The sequence below is a fragment of the Siphateles boraxobius genome, unplaced genomic scaffold (genome assembly GCF_051911475.1).
Source record: "Siphateles boraxobius isolate OS27281-9 unplaced genomic scaffold, OSU_SipBor_1 65, whole genome shotgun sequence".
Lineage (NCBI taxonomy): Eukaryota > Metazoa > Chordata > Actinopteri > Cypriniformes > Leuciscidae > Siphateles > Siphateles boraxobius.
The window spans coordinates 910,001-932,215 of NW_027509192.1; the positions used below are offsets into that span (position 1 = coordinate 910,001).

General features: G+C 35.9%; 3 protein-coding genes across 4 annotated transcripts in view; 1 reads left to right on the top strand and 2 right to left on the bottom strand.

Moving 5' to 3' along the window:
- Positions 1-5,309, top strand: part of chid1 (chitinase domain containing 1) — a 9,697-nt gene extending 4,388 nt beyond the window's left edge. The window contains exons 8-13 of the mRNA XM_077210067.1: positions 142-234; positions 315-416; positions 1,145-1,297; positions 4,725-4,805; positions 4,958-5,000; positions 5,087-5,309. Coding sequence (XP_077066182.1) covers positions 142-234; positions 315-416; positions 1,145-1,297; positions 4,725-4,805; positions 4,958-5,000; positions 5,087-5,185 — 571 coding nt within the window. The 3' untranslated portion in view covers positions 5,186-5,309. The remainder of the gene's footprint in view (positions 1-141; positions 235-314; positions 417-1,144; positions 1,298-4,724; positions 4,806-4,957; positions 5,001-5,086) is intronic.
- Positions 5,310-5,359: 50 nt separating this feature from the next.
- Positions 5,360-8,745, bottom strand: gatd1 (glutamine amidotransferase class 1 domain containing 1). The gene is made up of 7 exons (XM_077210070.1): positions 8,479-8,745; positions 7,984-8,060; positions 7,787-7,892; positions 7,596-7,703; positions 7,437-7,528; positions 7,265-7,358; positions 5,360-6,155 (listed from the first exon to the last, which is right to left on the bottom strand). Exons 1-7 carry the CDS (start codon positions 8,528-8,530, stop codon positions 6,040-6,042), a joined length of 645 nt encoding a protein of 214 aa, XP_077066185.1. The 5' UTR covers positions 8,531-8,745; the 3' UTR covers positions 5,360-6,039.
- A 327-nt stretch (positions 8,746-9,072) lies between these two features.
- Positions 9,073-22,192, bottom strand: cd151 (CD151 molecule). 2 transcript variants are annotated; one of them, XM_077210068.1, is made up of 9 exons: positions 22,036-22,163; positions 19,780-19,864; positions 19,225-19,416; positions 16,198-16,272; positions 15,841-15,861; positions 15,394-15,498; positions 14,408-14,566; positions 9,472-9,558; positions 9,073-9,377 (listed from the first exon to the last, which is right to left on the bottom strand). In XM_077210068.1, exons 2-9 carry the CDS (start codon positions 19,861-19,863, stop codon positions 9,318-9,320), a joined length of 783 nt encoding a protein of 260 aa, XP_077066183.1. In that variant the 5' UTR covers position 19,864; positions 22,036-22,163; the 3' UTR covers positions 9,073-9,317. The 2 variants fall into 2 exon arrangements, with proteins under 2 accessions (XP_077066183.1, XP_077066184.1); XM_077210069.1 differs by lacking the exon at positions 15,841-15,861 and having other exon boundaries at positions 22,036-22,192.
- Between the last annotated feature and the right edge of the window lie 23 nt (positions 22,193-22,215).

Genomic DNA, 22,215 nt, shown 5'->3' on the forward strand with positions numbered 1-22,215 from the left:
ATTTTCGGGTTAGAGTCTGTAGTATTTAGTTTTAATCAGTAGATGTCTATGGGATGTCATCACACATATTAAGCCCGCAATAAGATGATTTCATGAGCGTGTTCTGATATTGGATCTGTATTGTGTGTGATTGTGTTACAGTGAGCTGGTGCACCTGGTCAAACACCTGTGTGAGACTCTGAATGCTGGGAAGTTGACCTGTGTGCTGGTTATCCCTCCTTCAGTCGCGCCGGGGTAAATAAGTCTTTTTCTCTTTCCATCCCAGCATTCGTTGTGCAGTGAGTTTGATCTGTTGTTGTTTGTGTCGTGTTCAGCTCTGGTCAGCCCGGCATGTTCGGCCGGGAGGAATTTGAGAAACTGGCACCTGTGGTGGACGCCTTCAGTCTGATGACGTACGATTACTCAGGACCTGGCAGGTCAGACACACAAACAGGGATTTTAATACCCGTTTTACTTTCATTTTTGACTGGATTTCTGTGGACATCTGTACTGTTTGCATACTTGTGCAGAAACTACAGAAAAATGTAGTTTTTCCTCTGCATGTTTGTCTTATTTTGTTTACCAGTACAAATATCTAAACATTCTTTAAACCACATACATTAACTTGAGAAGGAAAATTACTGTCTTCTGACAAACTGATCAAAACTAAGTGACTTCATGCCTAACACAAGAAATAAATATTTGCGAATGGGTAAAACATTTAAAGGGAAAACAAGTTTATTTTTTCTGACCCAACTGGCAGATAATTTCTTGTTTTAAGTGTAAATATTTTTCTGAAAACAAGACTAGTTATATATTTTGCTTCAAGTAAATGTATCTTGATTTGAGAATGTTGATATTTTACATAAATACAGAGTAAGATACATTTTTTTAAAGTTTCCTTTAACAGATATATTGTATTCATCTGTATGATTATATTTTAAATGGTGATCAGCAATTACATTATACATTAGCAGTACACATTTTCTGTTTTTAAATATTTTTAAGTGAAATCTTTAATGTCAACTAATTTAATTTCAGCATTTTTGTAAACACTAACTATGCATCTTGCAGCAGACTTCCGGTTTCATCATTGACTGTTGATAAACCACATGGTTTAGGCATCATATGTTCTTCTGAAGCATTAACATTGGCTGTGTTTCAGGCCGGGTCCGAGCTCTCCGCTGCCCTGGCTCAGAGAGTGTGTGCTTCAGCTCGCCCCTCACAACCAGTGGAGACACAAGATCCTGCTGGGAATCAACATGTACGGCCTGGACTTCAGCAGCCACGGCGGAGCGGAGCCACTGCTGGGCGGGAGGTACACGCCTCATCACCCGCTTATCTGAATCATGGCTGTCAGAATAATTATGAGTTTATATCTCGCAATTCTGACTTTTCCTCTATTCCTAGTTTATATCTCGCAATTCTGACTTTTCCGCTATTCCTAGTTTATATCTCGCAATTCTGACTTTTCCACTATTCCTAGTTTATATCTCGCAATTCGGACTTTTCTGCTATTCCTAGTTTATATCTCGCAAATCTGACTTTTCCGCTATTCCTAGTTTATATCTCGCAATTCTGACTTTTCCGCTATTCCTAGTTTATATCTCGCAATTCTGACTTTTCCGCTATTCCTAGTTTATATCTCGCAATTCTGACTTTTCCACTATTCCTAGTTTATATCTCGCAATTCGGACTTTTCTGCTATTCCTAGTTTATATCTCGCAAATCTGACTTTTCCGCTATTCCTAGTTTATATCTCGCAATTCTGACTTTTCTGCTATTCCTAGTTTATATCTCGCCAATTCTGACTTTTCCCCAATTCCAAGTTTATCTCTCAATTTTTACTTTTGTGCAATTCTGACTTTATATCTAGATATTTTGATTTTTTTCCCACAAGTATGAGTTTATATCTCGCAATTCTGACTTTTCTCCAATTCTGACTTTATATTTGGCCTTTCTCAATTATTTTTTCGCAATTCCGATATCTCGCAATTTTGACTTTCACATTTTATATCTCGCAATTTTGACTTTTCCGCTATTCCTAGTTTATATCTCGCAATTCTGACTTTTCTGCTATCCCTAGTTTATATCTCGCAATTCTGACTTTTCTCCTATCCCTAGTTTATATCTCGCAATTCTGACTTTTCCGCTATTCCTAGTTTATATCTCGCAATTCTGACTTTTCCCCAATTCCAAGTTTATCTCTCAATTTTTACTTTTGTGCAATTCTGACTTTATATCTAGAAATTTTGATTTTTTTCCAACAAGTATGAGTTTATATCTCGCAATTCTGACTTTTCTCCTATCACTAGTTTATATCTCGCAATTCTGACTTTTCCGCTATTCCTAGTTTATATCTCACAATTCTGACTTTTCCACTATTCCTAGTTTATATCTCGCAATTCGGACTTTTCTGCTATTCCTAGTTTATATCTCGCAATTCTGACTTTTCTGCTATTCCTAGTTTATATCTCGCAATTCTGACTTTTCCGCTATTCCTAGTTTATATCTCGCAATTTTGACTTTTCCGCTATTCCTAGTTTATATCTCGCAATTCTGACTTTTCTGCTATCCCTAGTTTATATCTCGCAATTCTGACTTTTCTCCTATCCCTAGTTTATATCTCGCAATTCTGACTTTTCCGCTATTCCTAGTTTATATCTCGCAATTCTGACTTTTCCCCAATTCCAAGTTTATCTCTCAATTTTTACTTTTGTGCAATTCTGACTTTATATCTAGAAATTTTGATTTTTTTCCCACAAGTATGAGTTTATATCTCGCAATTCTGACTTTTCTGCTATCCCTAGTTTATATCTCGCAATTCTGACTTTTCTCCTATCACTAGTTTATATCTCGCAATTCTGACTTTTCCGCTATTCCTAGTTTATATCTCACAATTCTGACTTTTCCACTATTCCTAGTTTATATCTCGCAATTCGGACTTTTCTGCTATTCCTAGTTTATATCTCGCAATTCTGACTTTTCTGCTATTCCTAGTTTATATCTCGCAATTCTGACTTTTCCGCTATTCCTAGTTTATATCTCGCAATTCGGACTTTTCTGCTATTCCTAGTTTATATCTCGCAATTCTGACTTTTCTGCTATTCCTAGTTTATATCTCGCAATTCTGACTTTTCCCCAATTCCAAGTTTATCTCTCAATTTTTACTTTTGTGCAATTCTGACTTTATATCTAGAAATTTTGATTTTTTTCCCACAAGTATGAGTTTATATCTCGCAATTCTGACTTTTCTGCTATCCCTAGTTTATATCTCGCAATTCTGACTTTTCTCCTATCACTAGTTTATATCTCGCAATTCTGACTTTTCCGCTATTCCTAGTTTATATCTCACAATTCTGACTTTTCCACTATTCCTAGTTTATATCTCGCAATTCGGACTTTTCTGCTATTCCTAGTTTATATCTCGCAATTCTGACTTTTCCGCTATTCCCAGTTTATATCTCGCAATTCTGACTTTTCCGCTATTCCTAGTTTATATCTCGCAATTCGGACTTTTCTGCTATTCCTAGTTTATATCTCGCAATTCTGACTTTTCTGCTATTCCTAGTTTATATCTCGCAATTCTGACTTTTCCCCAATTCCAAGTTTATCTCTCAATTTTTACTTTTGTGCAATTCTGACTTTATATCTAGAAATTTTGATTTTTTTCCCACAAGTATGAGTTTATATCTCGCAATTCTGACTTTTCTCCAATTCTGACTTTATATTTGGCCTTTCTCAATTATTTTTCCAACATTTTTTTTGCAATTCCGATATCTCACAATTTTGACTTTCACATTTTATATCTCGGAATTTTGACTTTTCCGCTATTCCTAGTTTATATCTCGCAATTTTGACTTTTCCGCTATTCCTAGTTTATATCTCGCAATTTTGACTTTTCCGCTATTCCTAGTTTATATCTCGCAATTCTGACTTTTCCGCTATTCCTAGTTTATATCTCGCAATTCTGACTTTTCTGCTATCCCTAGTTTATATCTCGCAATTCTGACTTTTCTCCTATCCCTAGTTTATATCTCGCAATTCTGACTTTTCCGCTATTCCTAGTTTATATCTCACAATTCTGACTTTTCCACTATTCCTAGTTTATATCTCGCAAGTCTGACTTTTCTGCTATTCCTAGTTTATATCCCGCAATTCTGAATTTTCCGCTATTCCTAGTTTATATCTCGCAATTCTGACTTTTCCGCTATTCCTTGTTTATATCTCGCAATTCTGACTTTTCCCCAATTCCAAGTTTATCTCTCAATTTTTACTTTTGTGCAATTCTGACTTTATATCTAGAAATTTTGAAAATTTTCCCTCAATTATGAGTTTATATCCCGCAATTCTGTCTTTTCTCCAATTCTGACTTTATATTTGGGCATTCTCAATTTTTTTTCCAACATTTTTTTTGCAATTCCGATATCTCGCAATTTTGACTTTCATAATTATATCTCGTAATTCTGATTTTTCTCACAATTCTGAATTTTTTCTCTGAATTCTGAAATATAAACTCACAATTACAAATTATAAAGTCTTATTTGCAAGACAAATTCTGAGATAAAAAGTTAAAATTACTGAACGATTTTTGTGATCATTTTTCCTACATTAGTCAAAGTTATCCTCATTTTGTTGTTGAATGGACAATTTAAATTTATTTAAAAAAAAACTTATAAAGATGACAGTGAGGGTTCTTAATTATCATTGACAAAATTTCATATTTAATCTAAATTTTCCAACAGGTATGTTGAACTGCTGAAGGAAGTGAAACCCAAACTGCAATGGGATGAAAACACTGGAGAACATTTCTTCAATTATAAAAGGTTAAACACTCGTATACAAACGTTCTCAAAGTTTGTAATCTGATTAAACACAATAAGTATAGATGCTAAGTATACAATTCTGATTGTCAAAAGATATTTTTATGATTCACATTTTTGTTTGCAATAAGATAAAAGTCTTTCTTTTGTTTCAGGAATAACGGCTTGAAGCATGTCGTTTACTATCCCACTTTAAAGGTAACTGTGATAATAGTGCCATTATAGTACTGAATATCAAAGTGAATTGTGGGTATTATTCAGTTCTGGCTCTTTTTCTCCTCTAGTTTCTCCAGCTTCGTATCGCTTTGGCAACTGAACTGGGAACAGGAATTTCCATGTGGGAATTGGGACAAGGACTGGACTATTTCTATGAGCTTTTGTGACCTGTGATCTGACTTACATCTGTTCGATCTACTTCCAAATAATAAAGTGTGATTTATCAAAGCACTTCATGATATTTATGACAATACTGTTGTTGAGCATGCCAATAAAATTATTTTTTAATTATGTGTTATCAAGTGCATTCTTAACAGAGAAGCAGCATTTTCATGGAATTAATTTTCAGGAATACAATTTTTATTTATTTATTGGTACAGATTTGTTTTTCATACTGCATTGTTTGTAATACTGCAAATTAAATGCGATTCATTTTGTGGAGCAAATCAAAACATTACAGCAGTTAAAAAGATAAAGTAAAGTAAACAGTTGTTCATTCTTGATTCGTTGTTCGTCTTCACACATCATAGTAGATCTGCATACGTGATATGAAAAACCACAGTATTTCCTGTGTAAACTCCCCATCTTACACATTAAAGGAATGTTGAAAACAAGTTGAGCTTACCAACAACACACTGTCAATGAACAAAGAATATAATTAATAATCACGTTTACAATGGATGACTGGTACATTTAAAAGCTGAAATGTGGAGCTTTTTAGTACTAATGTTCCAGGCCGGGGGAAAAAGTAATTTAAAATAAAGCCTTTTATTACAGTGATATCCATTTACAGAACATGATTAAATCTATAAATCATTTTGTGCTCCTCAAGCATTCAACTTAACATTCATATTTTGTAGACAGAACATGTACGTAAATTGAATTTTAAAACTTTGGTGAGAGAAATGCATTTGGAGTGAAGAATTGTGGATACATGTGGTTTCAATAGTATAAAACATCTGGTTCAGGTTTCGTGAAGTTGGCTCTTGTGAAATCGTTCCCTTCTGAACATCTGAAGCGTTTATCTGCTATTGCACAGAAGAATCAGGTTGTTGACGGCCGCTGATGTGGACTGCATGTTCTGCCCAGTCACAAGATGGCGGTCCAGGACAACATGAACGGCGTCCTCGATGCTCGCTGTGAGGGACAGAATTAATCTATGCTTCACATAAACACCAGTAGCATGGGATAGAGTACACCCAAAATGCTCTACTAGGCAAGGGAACCTTATTAATAGGGCTGGGTGGATTTTAATCCCGATGTCCATCTTAGTCTAAACTGGTTTATGCCTGAACAAAACGTCACTAAATATTATGTGTTGCGTGCCTCGAATACAATTATAGCAACTTTGTTACTTACAATTGTATTATGAAATTCCAACAAATACGTTAAAGTTTCGGCGCTCTTAATATGACGTCATGTGACAGATCGCTGTAGCGCCAGTTCAAGCGGGACGTGAAATGAAAAAGGTATCTTTTTTTACAGTCTATGGAAATGATCCTCTTCACTACTAATTACAGAACCAAATAAACATGAAACATCAGAAGGTATGTTGAAAACGACAGTACAAATGTATCATGACTCATAATCGATAAATGTGTTTCAACCGTGAAAAGACGCCAATAAAACAGTAAACAATGTCAAACAACTTTACATTTACCTCATAAGAGCCATTCAATGTCCATTAACTCGTTAGTAAACTAGAAAAAATTAACTCTAGAAAGGAACATTTTGATAAACATATTATGCACTGCATTACATATTTAGTTTATCAATAGTTTGAATAAAGTAATGAAAACATTATTAGCTACATAAATGTTGGTTTCAAAAAACGATAACAATATCAATATGAAGTTATTATTATAAAGCTATTGTTATTAAAACTGTATCATGTGCAATTTAAATGTTTGTATACAAATCAGTTTCTAACCTTCAGCATTTATGTACCAACTGGGAGAAAAAAAATAATCCTTGAGAAAAAATGACATGTAAGTTACTGTACTTGATATATATCCAAATAACGAATCAAGATAAGAATCGAATCGCAAGTTTGTGAATTAAAATCGAATCGTGAGAAATGTGTCCAAGTCCTAATTATTAACTTAAATTCGAGGTGTCCCTCACTCAAAGCTATCAGAAGACTTGAAATAAAGCAATATAGTGGATGACTTTTATGGTGAAAGTAAGTCAAAAATGTTTAGAATGACATGAATTTTCCCTTTTAATAGATTTAAAAGAAACCCCACCTGTGTAAGACCCACCACTGTCTTTGATAAAATCCTCCACAATAAGCGGCAGGTTGGCAAATTCTGGAGAACGTACCAGCTCAAACACAGAGGGCTGTAAAAAACATCACATTGCATGAGATATTCCTTCATAAATCCACAGTTTGTTGATTCACATTACATTATCACTCACCCCAGTCATGCTGTATCCACTGAAAATCCACTTGTGTTCCTCTGTAGCGCAGCAGAGAGCAGCTACACCCTGTCCCACAGCGCACACAGGCTCTGCAATCACACAGACGTCAACTAAACCCATCTCACAACTCTGAGTATTAGATGCAAAGAGACTCACTTTGCTGAGAAATGAAGTGGGACAGGATTCGTGCGAGGGACCCGCTGTGGGCGAGATCATTCAGGGCTCCTGGACAGTCGGGAATCAACAGTGCCTGATAGCGGGCCCCTGAAACAACACACATCCTGGTTATTATAAATGCACTTGTGCAAAAAGTTAAAAAACAAACAAAAATGAGACAGATTTCAGACCATCGATAGACTCGAGTTTGGCCGGGCTGGCGTAGGGTTTGACGCTGAACTCTTGCACCCATCGGGCTGTGCTGTCATCCACGCCTGCAAAGTCGATTGTCTTCCCCTGTGAGACAAAAGTGTGACATCCAGCAAACTGAGGCTTATGTGGATGAATAAACAGTCATTTGTAGATGATGCAGTGTGTGTTTCCTCACGCCAGGTGTCGCTGTCTGCACGTTAAACACTGAACTGCACAAATTGAAACACTGATTGAACGATCGAGCTGAAACTCCTGCAGGGAAAACAAAACACAGTTTAATGCTTTACAATCATAATAAACAGAAAACAGTACAAAAGTATCAGTGTTAAAAGTTTAATTTAAAAATATAAAGGTGCAATGATATATTACCATCTGTTTTTTCACAGGATTTTTACCACTTTTTGATTCAATTGAATTAGAATAGTAAATTAGAAATAAACAGTGGACAAAATACTAGATCTTTCCGGAGCCAAAATAAAATAAAACAAATAGACAACAATAAAAGACGCATTTAAAATTTAAACATTTAAAACACAAACAAGAAAACGGCATAAAATGTATTTAATTAGCATGTAAATTGTATATTCTCGGGAAACGCTTGTGGCATTTTTGTAACTGTACACAAGCTATGGATGTTAACGTTGATTTGACGTGATGTTTTGAGTCTCACCTGCAGATGCAGAACTGGCCACTATCAGACATGTAGGTTTAGATGTCATCATAGACGCTTTATATCGCCTGATTTAAAGTTTCCTCTTTTTTTAGTGATTGACCATTAACCAGCGATAGTGGCAGTACTAACGTCAACAATAACCTACTAAATACATGTATTCAATTGTAATAAATCCATTGAAATTACAATAAAAACAGAAACTTAGATCATTTGATCAGCTGCTTGTTTTGATGGGTCCGTCGGTATTAAAGCTCCGGGTAAAACAGTTACTGGGTAAGTAGTTCCGACGTATGATAGGCACATTTTACATCATTATTATTTTATTAATTATACAGACAATCTAGTTACACAGTGAACAGCTTAAATATGACTGGCAACTTATACAAATAAATTAAATTGAATGTTTTATTAATAGAACAAATGTTACACACAAAGCATTTAGAAATCCATGTCATTTCAAGATTTCTGTTATCTTCTAATAAAGATTACAAGCCAATCTTAATGCTGATATTGTGCCAATAATTATTTATGTAAATGGAAAGTAAGTTTAATAATAATGGAAGATATGTGTTGTCAGAAACAAAACAATCGTTATTATTCCACTGATTTATTTGTACCGCAAAATTCAAACTTTTAACAAACATTGCATCAATAATCTTTGCTTAAAACAAGACAATGCAAAGTTTCCTTTCCAGAACGACTGTCCTGCAGCCAAGACATATTGACCCGCCATCATATTCATGACACACAACACATTAAAACCACACAGTTAACAGACAGCAATGAAGACAGCAGGAAGGCTTATTTGGTGTTGGTGGGAATAAAGTTTCTTTCTCTCAGTATATTTCTTCTTTCAAACTTCGATACAGGCAGCAGGTAAAAATCATCCCTACAATCTGGAACAAAGAGAGAAGGGCAAAGGTCAAAAAAGGACAAAAAATTACAAATATGAGTACAAATATTTGCTAGATTTATATTAGAGTTGTTCACCTGAATAAATGCAATCCCAAGACCCACTGAGCCCAAAATCAGCAGATGTTGAAGAATAAACTCCTCTAGTTTGGATATACATCCACCCTGAGAGACATTAATAAAAAGAGTTTAAAGCAGAGATCTCAGCCGGTTTCTCAAAATGTTGTCAGATTTGCAAACATACCAAAGTCTGAGATGAAAAAATCTCAAGAGATTTAATTTTGGTCTCATATTGATCTCAATATGAAGTAAAACATTTATAATGCTACAAAATATCTAGCAAAGTATGCAATGCAAAGTCAGAGATCTCAATTTGAACTCAAACATTTCTCATCAAATTCTTTCAAATCCAAATTATTAAGGAGAACATTACAGAAAGACAAAGTTGATTCTCAAATGAAACATAATTGAGAACTACATAAGCAATTAAAGAGCAATAAAATTGTAAAGTCAGTTCTGTCATGACAACACTTGGAGTGTTTGGTGTGGTAATGGCTGTGACAATGTTGATATGTTAGGTCTTGAAGGAATAGATCTGCTACACTGCTGCTGTTGGTTATTGCTGCTGCTGTTGGTTATTGCTGCTGCTGTTATTATTTCTGCCACTTTTATTATTGCTGCTGCTGTTGGTTATTGCTGCTGCTGTTATTGCTGCTGCTGTTGGTTATTGCTGCTGCTGTTATTGCTGCTGCTGTTGGTTATTGGTGCTGCTGTTATTGCTGCTGCTGTTATTGCTGCTGCTGTTATTGCTGCTGCTGTTATTGCTGCTGCTGTTATTGCTGCTGCTGTTGGTTATTGCTGCTGCTGTTATTGCTGCTGCTGTTGGTTATTGCTGCTGCTGTTATTGCTGCTGCTGTTGGTTATTGGTGCTGCTGTTATTGCTGCTGCTGTTATTGCTGCTGCTGTTGGTTATTGGTGCTGCTGTTATTGCTGCTGCTGTTATTGCTGCTGCTGTTGGTTATTGCTGCTACTGTTATTATTTCTGCTAATGTATTATTGCTGCTGCTGCTGATGTTAGTTATTATTGCCCCTGCTGTTGGTTATTATTGCCCCTGCTGTTGGTTATTATTGTTATTGCTGTAGGTTATTGCTGCTGCTGCTGGTTATTATTTCTGCTGTTAGTTATTGCTGTTGCTGTTGGTTATTACTGCTGATGTTGGTTATTGCTGCTACTATTGGTTTTTCGCGGCTGCTGTTAGTTATTGCTGCTACTGTTATTATAGCTGCTGCTGTTGGTTATTATTGCTGCTGTTGGTTATTGCTGCTGCTGTTATTATTTCTGCTGCTGTTATTATTGCTGCTACTGTTATTATTGCTGCTACTGTTATTATTTCTGCTGCTGTTATTATTGCTGCTACTGTTATTATTGCTGCTACTGTTGGTTATTGCTGCTACTGTTGGTTATTGCTGCTACTGTTGGTTATTGCTGCTGCTGTTATTATTGCTGCTACTGTTATTGCGGCTGCTGTTGGTTATTGCTGCTACTGTTATTATTGCTGCTGCTGTTATTATTGCTGCTACTGTTATTATTTCTGCTGCTGTTATTATTGCTGCTGCTGTTATTATTGCTGCTACTGTTATTATTTCTGCTGCTGTTATTATTGCTGCTACTGTTATTATTGCTGCTACTGTTATTATTTCTGCTGCTGTTATTATTGCTGCTACTGTTATTATTGCTGCTACTGTTGGTTATTGCTGCTACTGTTGGTTATTGCTGCTACTGTTGGTTATTGCTGCTGCTGTTATTATTGCTGCTACTGTTATTGCGGCTACTGTTGGTTATTGCTGCTGCTGTTATTATTGCTGCTACTGTTATTGCGGCTACTGTTGGTTATTGCTGCTGCTGTTATTATTGCTGCTACTGTTGGTTATTGCTGCTACTGTTGGTTATTGCTGCTACTGTTGGTTATTGCTGCTGCTGTTATTATTGCTGCTACTGTTATTGCGGCTACTGTTGGTTATTGCTGCTGCTGTTATTATTGCTGCTGCTGTTATTGCGGCTGCTGTTGGTTATTGCTGCTGCTATTGTTATTATTGCTGCTGCTGTTGTTTATTGCTGCTACTGTTATTTATTGCTGCTAATGTATTATTGCTGCTACTGCTGCTGTTGGTTATTATTGCCCCTGCTGTTGGTTATTATTGTTATTGCTGTTGGTTATTATTGCCCCTGCTGTTGGTTATTATTGTTATTGCTGTTGGTTATCGCTGCTGCTGCTGCTGCTGGTTATTATTTCTGCTGTTATTTATTGCTGTTGCTGTTGGTTATTATTGCTGGTGTTGGTTATTGCTGCCGATGTTGGTTATTCCTGCTGCTGTTATTTATTGCTGCTACTGTTATTATTGCTGCTGCTGTTGGTTATTATTGCTGCTGTTGGTTATTGCTGCTGCTGTTGGTTATTGCTGCTACTGTTGGTTATTATTGCTGCTGTAGGTTATTGCTGCTGCTGTTGGTTATTGCTGCTACTGTTGGTTATTATTGCTGCTGTTGGTTATTGCTGCTGTTGGTTATTGCTGCTGATGTTGGTCTTTGCTGCTACTGTTGGTTATTGCTGCTGCTGTTGGTTATTACTGCTGATGTTGGTTATTGCTGCTACTATTGGTTTTTCGCGGCTGCTGTTAGTTATTGCTGCTACTGTTATTATTGCTGCTGCTGTTGGTTATTATTGCTGCTGTTGGTTATTGCTGCTGCTGTTATTATTTCTGCTGCTGTTATTATTGCTGCTACTGTTATTATTGCTGCTACTGTTATTATTTCTGCTGCTGTTATTATTGCTGCTACTGTTATTATTGCTGCTACTGTTGGTTATTGCTGCTACTGTTGGTTATTGCTGCTACTGTTGGTTATTGCTGCTGCTGTTATTATTGCTGCTACTGTTATTGCGGCTGCTGTTGGTTATTGCTGCTACTGTTATTATTGCTGCTGCTGTTATTATTGCTGCTACTGTTATTATTTCTGCTGCTGTTATTATTGCTGCTGCTGTTATTATTGCTGCTACTGTTATTATTTCTGCTGCTGTTATTATTGCTGCTACTGTTATTATTGCTGCTACTGTTATTATTGCTGCTACTGTTATTATTGCTGCTACTGTTGGTTATTGCTGCTACTGTTGGTTATTGCTGCTACTGTTGGTTATTGCTGCTGCTGTTATTATTGCTGCTACTGTTATTGCGGCTACTGTTGGTTATTGCTGCTGCTGTTATTATTGCTGCTACTGTTATTGCGGCTACTGTTGGTTATTGCTGCTGCTGTTATTATTGCTGCTACTGTTGGTTATTGCTGCTACTGTTGGTTATTGCTGCTACTGTTGGTTATTGCTGCTGCTGTTATTATTGCTGCTACTGTTATTGCGGCTACTGTTGGTTATTGCTGCTGCTGTTATTATTGCTGCTGCTGTTATTGCGGCTGCTGTTGGTTATTGCTGCTGCTATTGTTATTATTGCTGCTGCTGTTGTTTATTGCTGCTACTGTTATTTATTGCTGCTAATGTATTATTGCTGCTACTGCTGCTGTTGGTTATTATTGCCCCTGCTGTTGGTTATTATTGTTATTGCTGTTGGTTATTATTGCCCCTGCTGTTGGTTATTATTGTTATTGCTGTTGGTTATCGCTGCTGCTGCTGCTGCTGGTTATTATTTCTGCTGTTATTTATTGCTGTTGCTGTTGGTTATTATTGCTGGTGTTGGTTATTGCTGCCGATGTTGGTTATTCCTGCTGCTGTTATTTATTGCTGCTACTGTTATTATTGCTGCTGCTGTTGGTTATTATTGCTGCTGTTGGTTATTGCTGCTGCTGTTGGTTATTGCTGCTACTGTTGGTTATTATTGCTGCTGTAGGTTATTGCTGCTGCTGTTGGTTATTGCTGCTACTGTTGGTTATTATTGCTGCTGTTGGTTATTGCTGCTGTTGGTTATTGCTGCTGATGTTGGTCTTTGCTGCTACTGTTGGTTATTGCTGCTGCTGTTGGTTATTATTGCTGCTGTTGGTTATTGCTGCTGCTGTTGGTTATTGCTGCTACTGTTGGTTATTATTGCTGCTACTGTTGGTTATTATTGCTGCTGCTGTTGGTTATTGCTGCTGATGTTGGTCATTGCTGCTACTGTTGGTTATTGCTGCTGCTGTTGGTTATTGCTACTGCTGTTATTATTGCTGCTACTGTTGGTTATTGCTGCTACTGTTGGTTATTGCTGCTGCTGTTATTATTGCTGCTACTGTTATTATTGCTGCTGCTTTTGGTTATTGCTGCTGCTGTTGGTTATTGCTGCTACTGTTATTATTGCTGCTGCTGTTGGTTATTGCTGCTGCTGTTGGTTATTGCTGCTGCTGTTATTATTGCTGCTGCTGTTGGTTATTGCTGCTGCTGTTGGTTATTGCTGCTAATGATATGATTGCTGCTGCTGTTGGTTATTGCTGCTAATGATATGATTGCTGCTGCTGTTGGTTATTGCTGCTACTGTTATTTTTTGCTGCTAATGTTATTATTGCTGCTACTGCTGGTGGTTATTATTGCTATTACTGTTGGTTATTGCTGCTGCTCTTGGTTATTATTGCTATTGCTGTTAGTTATTGCTGCTGCTGCTGCTGTTGGTTATTGCTGCTCCTGTTGGTTATTGCTGGTGCTGTTGGTTATTGTTGCTGCTGTTGGTTATTGTTGCTGCTGCTGTTGTTGGTTATTTTTTGTTGCTGCTGTTGGTTTTTGCTGTTTTTATTGCTGTTATTGCTTCTGTTGTTGGTTATTGCTGCAAAAAAAAAATTCTGAAAGCACTGCAACTGCTACAGCAAACTCTGACCAGTATTTGAAAGTTAAGCAGTGAGCTCATTGGCTACTGATACAGCAGAAACCAATCAGCTGTGCCCCATAGAGAATGATGTGATTGCAAGCAGATTGAGTTAAGGGCCAATCAGCCTGCGCCATCAAGATTTTCATGACAGAACTTTGTATTTATCTCAATGTACCTCTACTTTGTAGATGTTGGATGGGTGGTCTCTGAGTCCACAGTGGTCTGTGGGGGTCTTACAGCAGCTGTCGGGCACCAGGCGTCTGTTAGCACCAGGCGTCTGTATCCAGGCCCCGTCCCTCCAGTCCGCTGAGCTGTTACTGCCACAACACTTCAGCTGCATCGTAAAACAGATGGAGAGGGAGGGGGCACGGGAACAAGAAAAGAGTTAAATTCTTCTTGTGACCGGTGAATCGTTTTCACATGGTCTTTGTGGCGTCTGATGTTATGATGCATAAACTCACATGCTCAGAGACTGAAAAATTGTGTTCAAAAGCCTTCATTGTCATGATATTGTAAGACTATAAAGTTCAAAGCTGTTTAAAAGAGTTCATTGCATTATTATAGCCACAGACCTTGATTGTGGGCTTGATAAGCCTTGTCTCAAAATTTAAAATAGATTGGAAGTCTAAAAGTTTTCTAAGGTGTTTTTAGATGGTTGCCAGGTAGTTGCTCTGTGGTTGCTAATGTGTTCTGGGAATGTGTTATGACCTGGCTAAGCAGCTGCTATAGAGTGCAACAGTGTTAAAATTAAACAATCTAATTAAAATAAAAAACAATTTCGTTTGGATCATGATAAAAGTGCAGTGGCTTTCAAATGGCAACATATATATTTGTGTGTTAGGCCAGTTTGGCCTGTAATAGAGCAAATGAACAAATACATTTGCTTAAAGAAGAAAAAAAATCAGCAACTGGTATCAGAATCAGCCCATTTGCTTGTAAAACAAAATCGGCAATCGGAATCGGCCATGATAGGCTAAATCATGATCGGTGCATCCCTAGTTTGTAAGTTATTGTTAAAAATCACAATTTCGCCATGGATAAAATGAAGAGTTTTTACTTCAGGAATCTGACTGTTGCACTCTGTGGTGCTCTGGGTGGTTACTGGGGTCTAGTGGGACGGATAGACAGATAAATGGACAGACCGATAGATGACTGTCTTACGTCTTGCTGGAGTCTGTCGATGGCTCTAGTGATGTGCTCTTGTCCAGGCTGCTGGTAGTTTTCCACCATCCTCTCTTTCAAATCGGCTCTCAGCTCAGCGTTCAGCTGCAATCACAGAGAAATCCATCAGATCACAAGCTATATCTATAAACCGTACTCTATATAGCAAAGTCTGTTTTCATAGATACAAAGTAAAGTCCCATATATTAAAGAAATCAAAATCATCCAAAATTATAATCCTGTCATTATTTACTCACCCTCATGTCATTCCAAACTTCATGTTATTATTTTCCGGAATAATGTTAACACAGACACGGAAAATATAACAGCATACTTGTTTGGAATGACATGAGGATGAGTGTCATTCCAATTTTAAGTAAAAGTAAAAATCAAACTAACTTCAGCTATAAATGAGTAACTTTTTTTTTTGTCTACGTAATTGTTTACCTGGTAGCAGAGAGGAAAACACTGGAGCAAGAAGAGGAAAAGGAGGAAGAAGACAAAGGGTTTTATAAAGATGGAAAAGGTGAAAAGTGGATGGAGAGCATGCAAACATACAACACTCGACATGTGTATGTGGGTTTAATGTGAATCTGAGGAGAATGTGGATTTGATGGCATATTACATTCCCATGATATTCATGGCAATATTACAACCATGTTTATCAACTTGTTATTTGCATGCATACATAAAGATGTTGCTGAAAAACGGAGCATAAAAGTGTTTAACAGAATAAGAGGCAATTCACTCAAATTGAATGAATAGAAATCTAGCATTTATTCCTCATCTTGAATGTGAGTTTACCTCCTGATAATAGACGTAGGCCAAAATCCCAGCTGTGATCTCCAATAGGAAGATTATCAACAACAGGACACAGAACTGCAGGGACAAAAATGGACAAAATGTTTCAAAAATAAACATTTGGATGGATACCAGAGCCCAGAATTATCTGGATTTGGAAATCCCAGGTTTTGCTATGCAGGATCAGGTAATCCATCTTGCTTTTGCGCTGATTCTTCAAAGCAAAATTGCATTGGATCACCCTGATCCAGACACACACCTTTTCAGGAGACCATCTGGAAATCCCCGTAGTGTACACACGAGTAACTTTGTTTTCGCTCGCAAAGACCTTTTGACTAACTCATCTCTTATGAATGTCCCAATGAAGTTTAAAAACAGTGATCAAAAACCATTTAAATAAATTATAATATTTTTGTTTGATATTCAAAGCTGATTGTGGATTATTTTATGGCGCCATATTTTATTTTTTACTTTACTGTAGGCTATCAAAAGGCTTAACTTAACTTAATACTACTTCTAATTTATTACTTGAAAAGTTAAACTAATCAAAAAAATGTGTGTGTCATATTACATGATACAAATGTTGTATTTTTGACCAGTTTTAAAGTTTGTATGTAATACATTTTTGTTCCTGAAATCCACCCTTCTGTTGGGATGAGGATTTTTATTTTATTTTTTATTTTTACAATCCATTTTCAAGATTTGATAGGCGAAATCCAATCAGATTACTTTTGAACAACTCAGTTCGAGGGGAAGTAAATAATAACAGAATTTAAATAAGTGCATGATTGTTCTTTCGAGAACCTCGTCCATCAGTTGTTGAAAAAGTGAAGATATGGCATCTGAGGAATTTTACGTAGCTGATAAAGGTCAAAAGCACTATTATTTTTTTCTCAGCCTGTATTTGTTCTGTGTTTCCTCTCTGTTTTCTGTCCTTCGCCAGCCTACCACTCTCATTTCATTCCTCTATTCTGGATTCACTCTTGCTCATTCCTCTACAAACCCCACACCCTCTCTGATGCCCGTCATTCCTCAGCTGTGACTCAGTTTCCAAGTCTGACCTCTTAAAGACACACACGGCTTTATTTAAATCGGATATGATGACAGCTTTGAGGCAACTAAGTGACACATATAAAACCATGATCAAACTAATTTAGAAAGTTAGTACACACGTTAGTGTGACTGCTTGTTTCAAGAATAATTCCTGGCCTCTGTGTGCAGGAACGGTCGAAATCTGCCTACTATAATCCGATGTTTACATTACTCAAAATATTTCACTCAAAGTAGAGTCTGGCGGAGGTTTTTGTGCTGAATCTTATCACAGGCTGAACAGAGAGGATTCAGCTAAAAGTTTCCAGAAGTTTTTATAGGGTGAAGCCCCACAAGCCACTTGCTTCCTTTCTATGTTAAAATGACTTTTGCTGGTTTCTTAAGACAAGCAACACTATTATCAGCCTTTAGTTGTGTCCCATATGACGCATTTACCACGGTACTCATGCACTATGAAGTGTCCAATATTCCACACTTTGTTTCTGCTGCTGCTCGCGTCAATGACCGTGTTTTTTTTTTTTTGGTTACACTTTATTTTAAGGTGACGTAGTTACATTGTACTTACTCAAATAAGTACTGGGTGATAATTAACTACATGTACTTACTATAGAATTACGGTTATGGTTAGGTTTAGGGTTAGTTGTAATTATGCATTATTTACTGGCATTACTAAAGTAAGTACTTGTAGTAACATGTAACTCATGTCACCTTAAAATAGAAGGTTCCCTTTTTGTAATGAAATGAATATACTCTATTTTAGTTTGATAATTAGTTTTTATTTTATGGTACTAAATTATATTTATGGAAGAGTTATGATCCATTTATTACCTGTTTTTGAGCATGGATCTGAAAATGAAATATCTAACTTAAACTGCCGTAAACCTAGAATGCTTTGGAGCCTTAATTTTGGTCTTTTTTAAAGAAGACACTTTGCAGATTATTGCTGAAGTGAAAAAAGTGAAACTAAAATAAGTTATAGAAGGTTAAGTTTATTATGATGAAAAAAGCATTAAACTACTATTGTCAAATTTATATGAAAAATATATTTTTCAAAACACGATTAAACTGTAAGAAAAACAAAGCCATAAATCTAAACCAGCTGTGTTCCAAATTTAAAGTTGATATCTTAAAAAATTAGCTTTCAGTAATATTTTGTTTGGGCGCAGTACCAAACGCTTCCCCTCGAGAAAATGTCAAATATTTTGGTCAAAATATGACCGAACAGCACCAGAGGGTTAAGTGCATCATAAGTGCATCATCCGAAGATTTAAAGTATACTACTTGTTCTATCTGGAATTTTCAGTGTGAACACACTTCTACAAAACGGCATAGAACAGTGCCTAAAGGTCCTTGAGTCCGAAAATTTCGTATGCGTTTTTTCGTATTCGTCATTCGGCGGCTCTGAATTGTCAAAACACCATTCAAAATACTTGCTACTGATGCAAAAAACGCAGAAAATCGAACCCGATCCGAGTTTTTTTATGACACATGAAAGTTTCAGAGGCAGTGTGTTAATGCCATTGCACACTGAGTCCGAAATTCGCATCCAAAATTTTCGCACGTTAAAAAATAAATTCGACCTCACGTTATGTCAATCACGCTTACACACTGTCTACGAAACTTTTGTCCATCATAAATAAAATAATGATCGGTTTCGATTTTCTACGTTTTTCGCATCCGTAGCAAGCAGTTTGAATGGTGTTTTGACAATTCAGAATCACGAATACAGAAAAACACGTAAGAAAATTTCGGACTCAGTGTGCAATGGCCTTTAGCGTGATTGACACAACGAGAGGTCAAATTTATTTTTTAACGTGCCAAAGTTTCGGACGAGAATTTCGGACTGGGATTGGGACGCACCAAACCACTAATTATAAATCTGAAACTTTCACATGTAACTCATCCTGCACTCATAAGTGAATCTTTGAATCGTAGTGTCGTGCTGTCAGTGGTTGCGTTACCCATGATGCTCTCTCTCACCACTAAAAGAAGAGCTCTTTGTTCCCTGATGGTGGCGCAGCATCCCAGTATCCCGGTGAACATGACGACGGCTCCCGCACCAATCAGGATGAAGGCAGCGATCATGTAGGAGCTGGAGGACAGAAGGCTGATGTAGTCGCTTTTATCTATCAGAGTCCATATTCCCACGGCCATCACAGCGCCACCTGCCACCTGGGAGGACATTTACAATTGTCTGTGCAGTAAATCTGGCCTATTTTCAGATTTAATGTATTTTATTTCTACTTTTTAATTTGCATTAAAATTGTTTGTGCTTATAAAGGAAAACAGTTCTGAATTTTCTCTACAAATACGTTTAGCCTGCTAAGAAAAAAGAAGAAGCATAAACCAGTTTATTATTTACCATTTTTATGTTGCCATTTTTTACCAGTTAGCCATTTTTCTGATTTGATCAAATAATGATTTATATATATATATATTTATATATATATTTATATTTATAAATATATAATGTATTATATTTGATAACAATAATGATCAAAGCATAACTCCTAAACTCAAAAAGCATAAACTCACCCAAAAAAGAAGATTGAAGATGAACAGAATGTATTTAAGGCATATTGTCCCACAGCTATTGTTTTTGTCCTCTGCTTCTGCCATCCTGAAACAGTAAGAGATTTTACTAACCCTTTCAAGAAAAACCATGAATTCAGCTTAACATCCCCCCCCGGTCTTTATCTGTTACAGGCCGACTGGACAGGACTAACAAATCCTTTACACACAACATAAAACTACATGATAGCGCTGACGTTTGTGAGGCAGAGTTCAGTGAATTATGGTTATTGGGTGAAGAACACATTCAGGGCATGTTTCATCCCAAAATCATATGAAAGAAATAAGAAATTATCATTTGATTAATAAAAATGAGGCAAAAAACACTTAACTAATGAGTTTCATTATTGACTATAATTTACAAAAAGAAACTGAAAAGAAAAATGACACAATGAGTTAAATATGTATATACACTACAGTAAAAACTATTTAATGTTTTTGAAAGTCTCTAATGCTCTCCAAGGCTGCATTCATTTGATAACAAACACAGTAAAATTGATATATTAGTAAAATTTCAAATAACTCTTTTCTATTTTTTTTCTATTTGATCCTTCAGAAATCCTTCTAATATGATGATTCGCTGCTGAATTTTTTTACATTTATTATCAAGAATTTATGATTATTATCAATGTTGCACAATATTTCTGTGGAAACCATGATCCTTTTTTCTTCTTCAGGATTCTTTGATGAATAGAAAGTTCAAAAGAACAGCATTTATTTGAAATAAAAAGGATTTGTAACATCATATAAATGTCTTTACTGTAACTTTTGATCAATTTTAATGCATCTGAATATATAATTTTTTTTATAAGTAAATATGCAATATATAAAAAAAATTATTTTTATTGTATTAGTGTATTCATATGACCTTGAATAAGTAGCAAATTATTGATAGTTTGGGAATACTTTCTCCATGGAGGAGTAAATAAATGTTTCCGAGGAAACTCTGGGTGTGGATCCGGGCCTGTGTCCAGGAAACTGCGCTCCCACTACAGTGACTCACAGAGAGGGAGAAACGTTTACTACTGTAACCTCACCCAGATACAGTATGAGTAACACTAACACGTCTTCCGTCTGGGAAACAGACGCCACTCGTCCTCAGATTGTTGTTACTCCTCCCTGTTTCTGACATGCTGACAGCAAATAAATAGTCAATAATATTTAAACTATTATTTTATTTATGTAATGAGGTGTTTTCGGTGATCCCTTTGTAATTGATCCATAAGTGCTAAAAATATTGTTTTAAACTAACATTTTGTAAATTTCATTATTTTCTTCCATGCTTAAACCTACAGTTTATGTTATTTTATAACTTTTTTTATTTTTAAACTGTTTTAATTTTTTCACTTTATGTGATGTATATATATATATATAAAGATGTTTTAGAATATATATATATATATATATATATATATATATATATATTTAAATGTTTAAACCTAAATATAATATACTATAACTTCTATAAATCTATAAATATTCTATAAATTTGTTTTGCTACATAATTTTTAAACTTTCATTTTTTTTTTATATTAGTGCTTAAACATGCAGTATTATATGATATTTTTAAAATGTGTTTTGGCCAGCCATATAATAATAATTAAAGTGTATTCAGTTTGTACGGTTTTTTTATGATTTTTTTTTTTTTTTGCTGATCCCTTTGTAATTGATCCATAATTGCTAAAAACAATATAATAATAATAAAATGTTTTTAAATTCTATATTTTCTTTGAATTACCCACACTATAATATGGTAACCAAATGTGTCTGAATAGATAGTCTGGTCATATGCATAGATTATTAGGAGCATCATCTGAGTCTCATACTGACTCCTGGTTCACTTTAAATCAGTCACACCTCCTCACCATCTGAAGAATCTGAGGAATTTATTACAGATCCTGTTACCTGCAACTGAAGGTGTATCAAAATACAAGAATATAATTATAAAGTGCAGCTTTAAGTTTAACAATCATTCTTTTTAATTTTCTAAACCTTTTAAAGAAAAGCAAAAGTCTTTAATAGGACAATGTCGAATAACAGTACAATAGCCTACTTAGGTAAAATTTCAGTTACAGAATATATATATATATATATATATATATATATATATATATAAACTCATAAATCACGCCATAATACAAATACTTCCCATTTATGACTAGCAAACGTAAGATTTCAAAAGAATAATAACAGTACTCGTGTTTATAATAACGCACTCACCTGAAGGACGTGTTTAAATCACTCTCCCTGCTTTAGATCTTGATTTTAAAACTATGTTTGAGGGTCCGCTTTTACTCCAGGTGTCCGTGTCCTTCTGTCCGTATCAGTTGCAGTGCTCGCCTCGCGCGTGCGCAGAGAGTTCACGCCACACTGCGCACTGCAGTAATACCACAACGCGCC

Excerpts from the sequence above, each read along its gene's own strand:
- gatd1 (XM_077210070.1), bottom strand. The coding sequence starts at position 8,530 with ATGATGACATCTAAACCTACATGTCTGATAGTGGCCAGTTCTGCATCT. Across the intron at positions 8,061-8,478 it reads GGCCAGTTCTGCATCTGCAG|GAGTTTCAGCTCGATCGTTC; the intron begins GTGAGACTCAAA and ends TTTTCCCTGCAG. Across the intron at positions 7,893-7,983 it reads TGCAGACAGCGACACCTGGC|GGGAAGACAATCGACTTTGC; the intron begins GTGAGGAAACAC and ends TTTGTCTCACAG.
- cd151 (XM_077210068.1), bottom strand. The coding sequence starts at position 19,863 with ATGGCAGAAGCAGAGGACAAAAACAATAGCTGTGGGACAATATGCCTT. Across the intron at positions 16,273-19,224 it reads AAAGAGCTCTTCTTTTAGTG|TTCTGTGTCCTGTTGTTGAT; the intron begins GTGAGAGAGAGC and ends TTGTCCCTGCAG. Across the intron at positions 9,378-9,471 it reads TTGGGATTGCATTTATTCAG|ATTGTAGGGATGATTTTTAC; the intron begins GTGAACAACTCT and ends TCTTTGTTCCAG.